The sequence below is a fragment of the Saimiri boliviensis genome, chromosome 13 (assembly GCF_048565385.1).
Source record: "Saimiri boliviensis isolate mSaiBol1 chromosome 13, mSaiBol1.pri, whole genome shotgun sequence".
In the NCBI taxonomy this organism is placed as follows: domain Eukaryota; kingdom Metazoa; phylum Chordata; class Mammalia; order Primates; family Cebidae; genus Saimiri; species Saimiri boliviensis.
Window position 1 is genome coordinate 93,831,461 of NC_133461.1, and position 12,731 is coordinate 93,844,191.

General features: G+C 37.5%; 1 protein-coding gene across 10 annotated transcripts in view; it reads right to left on the bottom strand.

The window, feature by feature from the left end:
• The window catches only part of PSD3 (pleckstrin and Sec7 domain containing 3), a 682,522-nt gene that overhangs the window by 30,487 nt on the left and 639,304 nt on the right, over positions 1–12,731 (bottom strand). For all 10 annotated transcript variants that reach the window (XM_074384015.1, XM_074384005.1, XM_074384006.1 and 7 more), the window contains 2 exons: positions 10,122–10,279; positions 7,580–7,724 (listed from right to left, as the gene is read on the bottom strand). In XM_074384015.1, coding sequence (XP_074240116.1) covers positions 7,580–7,724; positions 10,122–10,279 — 303 coding nt within the window. The remainder of the gene's footprint in view (positions 1–7,579; positions 7,725–10,121; positions 10,280–12,731) is intronic.

Sequence of the window (12,731 nt, forward strand, 5' to 3'; positions counted from 1 at the left end):
TACAGGCTGGGCGTGGTGGCTCACACCTGTAAATCTCAGCAATTTGGGAGGCTAAGGCAGGCAGACCACTTAAGGTCAGGAGTACGAGACCAACCTGGTCAACATGAGAAAATCCTGTTCTTACCAAAACTACAAAAATTAGCCGGGTGTTGTGGCAGGTGCCTTAATTCCAGCTACTTAGGAGGCTGAGGCAGGAGCATCGCTTGAACCTAGGAGGTGGAGGTTGCAGTGAGCTGAGATCGCACCACTGCACTCCCGCCTGGGTGACAGAGTGAGACTCGGTCTTGATAAAGAAAAAGAAAAACAACAAAACCAAACTTGAGTTTCTCCAGATCTCACCGTCTCTTCCTCTTCTGCATTTCTGCAGCACTTAAATGTCTATCTTATATGCTTAGCACAAAATATACCCTGACCTGTGTATGAAGTTTATCTCCTTTACCAATTACAAACTCTTAGAAAGGCAAAAATAGTCACTCTTTCTCCTTCTCTTAAATCCTCCAGCTGGGTGTGGTGGCTCACGCCTGTAATCCCAGCACTTTGGGAGGCTGAGGCAGGCGGATCACAAGGTCAGGAGATGGAGACCATCCTGGAAAACATGGTGAAACCCTGTCTCTTCTAAAATACAAAACAAAACAACAACAACAACAAAATACTCTAGTACCCAGTAAAGTGTTGAACAGGGAGACATTATTTGGCAGTTTTTGGTTTTTAGATATTACCTGCCTAACATAAACAAACACCTAAAGCTCTCGGAAGTTAAGGGCCAAGGCCATTGTCTCACCTATTTTTATAATGCCCACAAAACCTAACATAGGACCTGCTATATAGGATCTTCAGCAAACAGTGCCTGAACAAATGGATTTTGATTTTTTTTAAGTGAAGGTACAGAGGGGAGGGCTTAGACTGTTTCCTTCGTGCTGTCTTAAAGGAGACAGATGATTTTGAGGGTCATGACGTATCTAGGAATCTGTAGTACAACTTACAAGTCAAATTGCTAAACACTGGAGGCTTACCAAAAAAAAGTGGTACTGAATTTAGAATAAAGAACATCTGTCTTTGAGTTAGTTTGAGGGAGGCTCAATTCAAAAGATTTTATTTCATAATTTCATGTTTTAGACCTTAAAAACAGTGTTTAATGAGCATAAGCAAAATAGTTTCCACATGATTTAATTACTTGTTTTATTGGGTACTTTATATATATTAAATACAGGCCTCTAAGGAATGAATTTTAAAAAATTATCCATTCTGGCAAAGTTTGGTTACCATTTAAGGCCACGCCAAAGAGTTCGAATGTGAAAAAATGAGTCAGTTAAGGGTAACGGACATAATTAGAATCCTATTTTAGCCAGAACTGTAAAGGATGGATCAGGAGGATGTAAGATTAGTGGAAAGAGATCACAGTGGTTACACAGAAATCATCTGGGTCAGAGTATTCCAAAGCGGGGTGTGTGTGGCCCAGGCAAGATGACCCACTGGGGAGAATTTAAAAATCAGTACTGAGATATAATTCACATATCATACAAACACCCTTGCACCTCTAACTGTGCTGAACTCAGTTACGATTTCAAAAGAATTTTAATGGATCCTTAGGCACTGGGAGAAAAATCAGATTTTTTAAAATTTAAGCACTATAAAATGTTAAGGTTTACTAATATTTATTATTGGAATTGACAGGAGGAAATACAGTTTATTTAAAAAAGCATCACATATTATAAGATATCTGCTGAAATATTTAGTACTGGGATAAGGTGAATAATTAAAAAACTGAGTAGACCAGTGACCTAGGTAGAATATAACAAAAATCTGAAGGAGTAGGTGTAGAATACGAAAGATACTGGGCAGGTGTAACGGCTCATGCCTGTAATCCCATCACTTTGGAAGGCCGAGGCAGGTGGATCACCTGAAGTCAGGAGGTTGAGACCAGCCTGGCCAAATGACGAAACCCTGTCTCTACTAAAAATACACAGATTTGCCAGGCATGGTGGTACACACCTGTAATCCCAGTTACTTGGGAGGCTGAGGCAGGAGAATCGTTTAACCTAGGAGGCAGAGACTGCAGTGAACCAAGATGGCACCACTGAATTCCAGTCTGGGTGACAGAGTGATACTCTGTCTCAAAAAAAAAAAAAAAAAAAAAAAAAGGACAGATCTTTAGTAGGTGGAAGTGACAGGACTTTATGACACAACGTGTGGAAATGGGCAGGTGGAGGCGCAGTGAAGAAAGAAACAAGAATGACCACCTCTCCAGAAATCCCATAGCTCCTAAGATCAGCTCCACTCGCCTGGCTCTGAGTGCCACTGCCTTGTGGTTACAGCACAGGACAGAAGGAAGGGTGAGTGTTACTTCTGTGTGAGAATCAAGCATAGGACTTTGCTTTGCTTCTGATCAACATCCATCTCAGGTCTGACCAAAAGAGTATTTAGTATTTATTACCCACGGCTTCAAACTTTTATAAGAGAATGGTTGGAATTCAAAGATAGCAGGAAATGAAGATGACCTTGGGTGCCATTCTCCGAAGAAACAAGGAGAGACCTGGGTAGGCAGAGGGTCTTACAGTTCAGTGTCTAAGTGTGATCTGGAGCCACCTGCCAGCCTGGTATACATGAGAAATACACGTGTGTCCCTGGGCCCCAGCCTGGACTTGAATGACCTGGTGGGACTGGGAAATGTGCATTTTATGCAAGTTCCCACATAATTGTTTAGCACATTAAGGTTTGAAATGACTTCTCTGTGGGGCAGAAAGGCGGCCGTGAGCAGATTCCAAACAGGGCCAGCCATGCAGTTCTGTGTTTGGAGAGCTACACCAGAAGGAGAAGCAAAAAATTTTCAAACTAGTCTTTCCACCCCCAGAAGAAAAATGTGCTCTGGCAACATTGCCACGAAAAACAAAGAAGGAAACTCCTCCTACGCAGCAGAGTTGTTCATGAAGTACCACGCTGCACTCGTAATAATCAATTTTAATGATTAAGGCTAATGTGTTTTGCATAGAAGACAAGAATAAATTAAAGCAAAGCCTACAAATGAGCGAGTGACAAACAATGTGCCTTGCAAAAGTACCAATCTTTTAATTGAATGTCTAATTTTTTTCGAACACTGTTTATCTTTCTTTATCAATGTTTCCAGCAGGGCACTCATGTTTTTATATATGTATTTTGTAAATTAAAATTATCCAAAAAGTTCTGGCATTTAGAGGAGTCATAGCCAGGTTGTGGAGGTATGAAAAAAAAAAGATGGCTAAAGCAGTGGTTCTCAATAGAAGTGAGGTGGATTTTGACTCCAGAAAGTATTTGGCAATGTCTGGGGACATTTTTGGTTGTTAGAATTGGGGGGGCTGCTTTTGGTATCTAGTGGTTAGAAGCTGGGGATATGGCTAAACATCCTACAATTCACACGGCAGCCGCCCCCTTCTCCACGACAAAGAAATATCCACATCAAAATGTTAACACTGCTGCGGTGAGTACGCCTGGGTTAAAGGATGTGAGCTAGTCTTTGAGGTACTAGAGGAATCCTAGGGGCAGCCAGACATCTTCCAGGATTCACTGGGCACACCATGACCCCAGCATAGATATCCCCAAGAGCCTCAGGTCCTACCCTAAATACGTGCTTAATTTTACATATTTGTTTCTCAAAGGTAAAAATCTTGTCTTTAGAAAGAAATACTATGACTTGGCAAAGAAATAATACAGAGCTGTTGATAGAAAAACCCTTAAAAACATTCTAGAACCATCTCATTTTCTGGCTAGAAAACTGAGGCCCACAAAGCAAATGCTGGGTGATGTAATTCAGTGGGGTCGCGGGGTGGGGGTGGTGGAGATAATCTCATTTCTTTCCAATTAAGTTAAATTCCTGAAATGACATGGCTACTTACCTTGTCTTACAAGACACTAGAGGATAGTTCTTTTTGGTTATTACTTTCTTATTTAAAATCTTCAATCCATAACTCTGATTATACTACATATGCATTTTTTTGCATCTCTGTGGATTTATGTCCAAAATGAAGGAGGATATTTTAAAAAATTATGCATTCCATTTTTGGTTTCAGTTTAAGTCATCTGTTTGAAATAAAAGTGCCTACCCTGATAAAGGTGTTTGCTTGCCTGTTCTGGTAAAAACTCACAAACAGGTGAACACATTCATTTTCATGTGCATATGACTTACTAGTATACAGCCCCGAGATAGGAAAGCAATACATTTTTTAAAATATAAAGTAAACATAACTACAGATTTCACGGTGAGGGAAAAACAAGGAAACACTCATATGTTGCTCTAAGCTACATAAATCTTCCACGAATGACTGCTTATTAACATCCCTCTTTAGTTCAACTCACCTTCTTCCCTGGATCTTTTACAGAATTGGATGTGAGAAAGACCCAGTCTACTGACAAATAACAATGGAAAAGTCCACTATAAAATTAATAGAGCAAAAGATTCAATTTTGGAAGGTATTTTTTTTGCTTCTACTTACTCAATTTTTTCTCTCTTCTTACATTGTGTAATGTGATTTTCCTTTTAAGCAATATACTCTTAATGTGGTATGCTGGTTATATTAATTACCCATATTTAAAGCAGAGAAATGCATTTGCTTTAAGAGTTCATAGTTCAGTTGGAGAGATGGAGATGTCCACCAACATATCTTCTGGTGATCAATAAGAGCACTCCCTTTCTCTTACAGTCATAGGGTACTTATTATCCTTAAAAATTAAATGCCATTGCATCTTGTATGAACTGTACAGTAATAGTAATGCTTACAAGTAAGCATTCAATATATGTTAATGATAATTATGAATTAAAAACAAAAGAATCCTGAAACCATTGATCCTTCCTTCTTGCTAACAGTCTTTCTGTTTTTTTATAACTGGCAAGACCCAAGCATATTCCCCTCCTCCACTTTCTCATTACCTTTCATTCATTCCCCCATCAAAGAAGACCAACATGGTTTCTGTTTCCAAGACTCCAACAAAACTGTTCTTGCTAAGGCTATCCAATGCTTGTCCCCTCCAAATCTCATGTTGAAATTTGATCCCCAGTGTTGCAGGTGGGACTTGGTAAGAGGTGTTTGAGTCATGGGGGTGAATTCCACATGAATGGCTTGATCCCACCCCTATAATAATGAGGTAGTTCTTGCTCTATGAGTTCAAGTGAGAGTGGGTTGTTAAAAAGAGCCTGGCACTCTCCCTTCTTCTGTCTCTTACTCCCTCTCTGGTCATGTGACACGTCTGTTCCTTTTTCCCCATCTACCGTGATTTGACGTTTCCTGAGATTCTTACCAGATGCAGATGCTGAATGCTGATGCCATGCTTCTTGTACAGCCTGCAGAACTATGAGTCAAATAAACTTCTTTTCTTTATAAATGACCCAGTATTCCTTTATAGAAACACAAAACAGACTAAGACATCTAAGGACCTCCCAGCCACCAAATATGATGTATTTTTTGTCTAAATTTTACTGGACCTTCTCCCCCTTTTCTTGGCAATTCTGTTTGTTTGTATTATATCTAAGTAAACTTTTTGGAAAATTGCTCATCAAGTGCCTTAGTCTGCTTCTGAGCTCTGGCCACTGCAATATTTGGAGATAGAAAAAAATGATCCAAGAAAGGAGTCTAAGAAGCAAGGGGGGAAATCAAGAGACAGTGAGGTGAGGCTCCACAGTCCCCAGCTGTCCAGGCCACGATGACAGCCTGTTTCCTACATTTCCATGAGCCACCAGAAACTGTCCATTTCACATTGCAAAGATCTCACAAGTAATTCCACTACTATCCATTTCTTCTACAACGACCTTGGTTACCTTTCCTTTAGATGATTGAACATTTCTTTAAAATGGGCCATTCTGCTTCTAGCAGTATCTTCTTCTAATATTTTCTCATATTGTAAAGAGAATAATTTTTAAAGCAAAAAAAATTGATCACATTACCCTCCTGCTTAAAGTGATTATTATTATTATTTTTTTGATATGGAGTCTCGCTCTCACCCAGTCTGGAGCGCAGTGGCGTAATCTCCAGTCACTGCAAACTGTGCCTCTGGTTCAAGTGATTCTCCTGCCTCAGCCTCCCAAGTAGCTGGGATTACAGGTGCCTGCCACCACGCCCAGCTAATTTTTGAATTTTTAGTAGAGACAGGCTTTCACCATGTTGGCAAGGCTGGTCTCTAACTCCTGACCTCTGTCCACCTCTGCCTCTCCAAGTGCTAGATTACAGGTGTGAACCACTGCGCCCAGCCTTAAATTTATTATTTTAAGGTTGCTGGGAACCACTGAAGCATCCAAAATCCTATACAGGACAAACAAGGCCTTTCATGATTTGGCCTTTGCTGACCTCCACAGAGGTGAATTTCTTGCTTTTTCTCAATACTGTGCTCGCATCACAGTTAATAACTTGTGTGCGGTTCCTGCATCAAATGCTCTCCTAAGCCTTTGTTCCTATGCTGGCTCATTCTCCTACCTCATCCTATATCTCACCTAACTGCCTCTCATTCTTTTAGCTTCACATTAGGCATCACATTTCTTCCTTCAACTCCAAGGACAGGCTAGATAATGTCCCTTCCTTGAACTTCCATAGCTCTCTGGACTTATCTTTCCTGTACCTTTATCAAATTATATTACAATTACTTCTTTATTTATACTTGCCACATCTTCAGGAGAGGATCTGGGCTTCATCTGCCTTTCTATCTCCATGGCCAAAAGCACTCTCTAACGTACAACAGGCATATAATACACATGTATTAAATAAATATATCATTGATAATTCTTCCTCTCTTGCCATGAGACACATCGTACAATATTGAACATGTGTAGGGAGCTGGATAATACCAAGACGTGGTTGATCATAGTCAGATAAAACTATCTCCATGTAATAAGAAATTCACAAAGACATCAAAGTAGCTTCCAAAATCTTCAACTAGTCAATGGCAAGGGGATACTGCAGACAGTTTTAAAATCAGCAAACCTGGCTTGTAGGCAGTGTCCTTAGAAGAATTTTAAGTGAAAAAGGACATGATAAAATAAGGGTATTAGTAAGATTAATCTGACAACAGAAGGAGACTTACGTAAATACATTTGGAGCAGAGTTCTGGTATACTTTATCTTCATTAACTTAGAAAATCCAAATGTTGCATTCAGCTCTGCTCGGAGAGGTAGGGAAGGCCCTTTCTCATTGTACTATGAGCAGTAGATTCCTGAAAATATTTTTATATTCCTAGCACCAAACATATCCTAGAATATGGCAAATGCTCAATAAAAATGAGCTAAAGAGTGAATGAATAAAAATCTTGTTACCAAGCCAGATTATGAGCTGGTGGTTAAAAAAAAAAAAGCCAAACCATCAACTATGGCTAACAGTACACTAATATAAACTTTAGAAACTAGATCAACTTATGTGTCCTACTGAGACTCAATTATGTCAGTTCCTACATGACATGTAAAACCCAGCGTACAGCATTTTTGCCCCATTTATAAGATATGCTCTCACAGGGCAAGGTTTCTCATCTGTCCCCGAAACATGGAGTATTATTCAAAGAGAAATATTTACCACATTATTTCACAAAGTACTTTTTCCCAAGGTCAAAACACTATCAAGATGATTACCTGAGACAGTTTTGTTGTAGTAGCAGGCAGAAGTGGGCGGCTAAACTTCTTCTGAGAGCCAATTGCTGCTGGAAATGGTGGTGCAGAAAATACAGCTGCCACACAATTAATTTTGTTTATCCACCCCTGCATTTCCTCTGGGCTCCTGTGAGAAACATATATGTTTATATTAGGATCTTGCTATGTCTAAGTAGCATCACACTTTGACTATGCCACATTACTGATTTGCAATGGCATATGAAAATCATTTACTCCTCCTGGTAGAACTAATCCCTGACGAAACTTCATTAGAGATGAACATTCTGAAGAACAATCACCATGATGTGGAAGCTATGATTTTCATAGTGCAAGACCGTGATTCTTTCCCTAGGAAGTAGAAGGGAAAAAAGAGAAACACCAGACCATAAGTATTTGTTAAACCCCTACTTTCTGTTTGATATGAAGCTGGACCAAAAATTAATTATAAAATTTACTAATTTCTTTTAATTGTACTATTTAATTTTTAAAACTGAGGAATATATTGATAGAGGGAAGGTAAATGGACATATCCACTTTGGAAAAGAGTTTGTCAGGTTCTTCAAAAGTTAACTATGCATTTACATACAACTCAGCAATTCTACTCCTAAGTAGCTACCCAAGAGAAATAAAAACATGTAGATATATCAGATGTGGTGTCTCGTGCTGTAATCCTAGTACTTTGGGAGGCTAAGTTGGGCAGATCACCTGAGGTCAGGAGATCGAGACCAGACTGGTCAACATGGTGAAACCCCATCACTACTAAAAATACAAAAATTAGCCAGGCATGGTGGTGTGAACTTGAAGTCCCAGCTACTCAGGAGGCTGAGGCAGGAGAATCGCTTGTACCTGGGAGGCAGAGGTTGCAGTGAGCAGAGATCACGCCACTGCACTGCAGCCTAGGGTGGCAAAGTGAGACTCCATCTCAAAAGAAAACATATAGATACACAAAGAGTTGTACATTAGTATTTATAGCATCATCATTCCTAAGAAGCAAAAAGGGGAAACAATCTAAATTGTCCAGTAAATGGATAAATAAAATGTGGTAAATGCATACAACTTAATAATATTTAGCAATAAAGTACCGACACACACTAGAATACGGATAAATTTCCAAAACTTTATGCTAAATAAAAGCAGCCAGATACAAAAGACCACATATTAGTCTGTTTATATGAAATGTCCAGAAAAGGCAATACTATAGAGGCATAATGTAGATTAGTGGGTGTGAGAATGGGAGTGACTGCAAAATGCGCATGGGGATCTCTTTGGAGTGATGGAAATGTTTCAAAACTGGACTGTGGTGATGGCTGAGCCATCTGCTAAATATGCTAAAAAAATCATTGAAATGTACATTTAAAACTGGTGATATTTTATGGTATGTAAAGCATACCTCAATACAACTGTTTAAAAAACCCACCTGAGAGGAGGTGAAAATCATCTGATGTTGTGATCATATTTTAAATTTATGTGTCATTATATCCAGAAAGCCCAAGATTCACAGCATTTAATAGATATTTGTAAACTCATAAATTAATGGTAGAAATGATCATGAATCAGGACAGATTATCTACTATACACATTACTAATAAGCAAAAAGTCAAAAAAAGTCAGCCAAAGTAATTTCCTTCACCAATTACTCTGAGAGAAACCAGGCTAACTAAGCTGAGACCACGCTACATATCAACTCGTCACCGAACTCTCTCTAGGCTCATTTTGCTGGGTCCATTATTATTTTGATGGACTGTTTCTTCCATCAGTTCTGCCCAAAGTAATTAGATCTTCTTAGTTATTACATCTGGTATTTTTGATTTAAAAAATTAGGGAATAGAATAATTTGAAAGTTTCTTTATGCCTAATAGCTGGAATTGTACATCCAGCTATGGGTCCTTGTGTGATGTTAACTGTCCTATTCCTACCCCCAAAAAACCCTGTGCAACTTGCTTCCTTACAACTTCCTCCTGAAATTGGCAATTCATCCCATTTCTTTGCTCACAGTGGAATGGCATCTTTTCCTTCTAATAATCATGGACTACTAGAGCTCAGAAGGGAAACAAAAATAAATAAAAAAAAATTCTACATTTACTGAAAAGTTCCTATGTGCCAGGGGCTGTGTGAAGTATTATATACACTTGTCTTACTAACTCCTCACTAGAACTCTGTAAGATAAACATTATCCCCTACACTAGTGATGAGCTGAGGTTCAGAGGTTAAACTATGTGCTAGGAGAAAGAGCTAGCAAAATGGTGTTATCCAGGTCTATTTTACTCATTCTGCAATAGAACTTGCCTACTAAAACCCTCTTATTTTATTGATGAGGTCACTGAGTTCTAGAGATGGTAAAAGTCAAAGGGCTATTTTGTAATAGACAAAAATGTCTTAGGCAGTTATCTCTCTAATGTAAGCACATCATGACTTTGATTCCAACTTAAAAAATTTCCCCCACAGAGCTTGATTTTATTCCTAAGTATAAAGTGGTGCTAAATGAACTAAAATACAAAATCAAATAAAAACCAACAAAACATACTGAGTTTGAAAAAGCAAGACCCTCCAGTCGGCTGTTTTAAGTTTAAACACATTTGGTTTCTTCTCGTAGTCCGTGGCCTTGGATGCCAACGCATGGTGCACACTCACAGCGTTTTTCAAGTCCTCTTCAGACAAGGCCTTTTCTGGCTTGTATTCATCCTATAGATGGATACAAAGAAAATAAAGGCGAAAACCACAGTCAGATTTTAACTGATTTTTTTCAAAGCAAAAACTAAAAAAAAGTTTTTAGAAAATCCAAGGAAGTGAATGAAAAAAATGAAATTAATGGTGAGTAAAAACAACTTTATAAATGTTATAGAACGTCATGCTGTTTGAAAAACTTGCTGAGAATGAGAGGATATAACTAAGAGGCATTTTTTAAAAACAGATATATAATAATTGAGGTAAAGAACTAAGTAAGGCCAAAGACAAAAATATCCATTGTACATATTTTATAGTGAACAGAAATGAGATTTGGACCAATAGTGTGATTTGGTTTCAGGATTAAGCAGATAAAAGCAAAAGCTTAAAGATACCTGTCAACAGAATTACGCTGAGCGTAAAAGCAATGTCACTGCGGTCTTTGCTCTAAAGATATTACATGCTCCTGCTACTTTCTTTTTATACTAATATTATCAAAAGAAAATGAAAAAATGAAAAGTAAAATAAAATGATTACTCCAGCTCTTCTGCTGAAAGAAAAGAGGAAAATCAATTGAATAATCAGGTGAAAGCTTAGCTCATTATCATAAAACTGAGAAATAGGTAAACGCATATGCTACAAACTGTTAGGTATTTTCTAGAGTTTAAGGCCCCTCTTCCTTCTTCCCATATTTTATCAAAAACAAGGTATGATGCTAAACTTGCATTTCTTCTGTAAAACACACATGCACCCCCCTCCTCCCCACTCCCCAAAACATACCACATCACCTTTTAATTAGTAGTAAAAGACTAAAGGAAGATATTGTCTGTTTTCTTATCAGTCTGCTTTTACCAATCTCCAGAAAAACAATGATAGTCCTCCATGCCTCCCTTCCCTTCTATTTATCCCCTCCATAAACCAAGCAGTTCAAACTTACTATTGCCATCAATTCAAAATGAGTCAAAAACAATCCTTAATGTGACAGAGCTGTGAGGCAAAGGTTTTCCCTCTACAATATGAAGTAAATACCAGTTGTAATATAAAGATTATCCACATTTGTAATGTTAAATGACAAAATTGTTACTTTGGGATTGCAGCAAGTCTTACTTTATTAAGCCTCAGAGGTTAAGAACTGCTATTGACAATGACAGTCTTCTAGAGTGGTATGATGAATAAAGGAGAATTTAAAAAATTAAATACAATATATATACATGTAGCTGTTGCATAATTCCCATTAATCCACAATACTATAATTTAGTTATGTTTTGAGGTCTGTCTTGTCATTTTTTAAATGAAAAATTTCTCAGTAATTTAGCATTCCAAATATTCACAGATCTCCTTCCAGGAAAATTTTCATCAGAGTAGGAATTTTAACTAGAGGTACATGGCTACAAAACCCCTCCAGCCTTATAATTATGCTATAACGAACCCTGTATATTTAACAGAACCCTGCATATCTCCCCATGCTGTAACTTAGATTCCAGATAAAAACATGAGATAGATAAATAATTGGAATGAGGAGAAATGATGAGGGCCAAAATCGCCTTTAGGGAGCTTATATGCCACCTCCACTTCTATATATACTGATCCCTTAACAAACCTAATTGTTGAGTTTGCACAAAGGTTAGCCTAGAAATTTGTATGTATTTTAAAAAAATATTCTAGGCCCATGATTTAAGCTTTTAACTTAATTCCTCTGCCCTATTTTCTTTGAATTAATATTTGGTGGTTGTTTGAATTTTGGAAGATGATTACCTAGTTCTTTTGTTTTTCATATTTCTTCTTGGGTTAAGAAATAATTTAAAGTTACAATTTTTCCTCTGAGTATGGGTTACACTGCATAGCAGAGTTTTGGAATAAAGAGTATTTTTTCATTGCTTGCTAGATAGTTGGTAGTTTTGATTATTTTCATCTCTTCTTTAATCTTAGTAATATCAAAGAGTGTTTTTCTCAAATTTAAGGTAAAGTTTTAGTTATATATTATTATATATCCATAATTTTATAGGCTTATGACCAGGTAATATGTTCTAGAAAATCTATTTTCTCCAAATTTGTTAAGGTTTTTCCTGTGGCCTATGGCATGTTTGATTTTTGTTAATGTTCCACAAAAATACCAAAAAATTGATTCTTTGGGGGATGAATGTGTTCTTATATTTGAGTTGACTCAGTTCCTCTGCCCTTATATCACTTTTTTCTGCTAGTTTATCCCCTTCAAACCAGTATATTAACCTTTTCCACTTCAAGTTCTTGTTGCATTTCTGATAGTTTTTTATATATATTTTAGTTGCTATGTTGTCTAGTACTTTTAGGTTTATAACTATTATCTTGCTTATAACTATGTGCCATTTATTACTTAAAATGTTTTTTATCCTCTTTAATGCTTAGTTATATAAGATGGAAATTTAACTCTTTCTTTTATGAAAATGCTCTGTCTATTCCTCACCCACATCAACAAGGTAAGACTATGAAA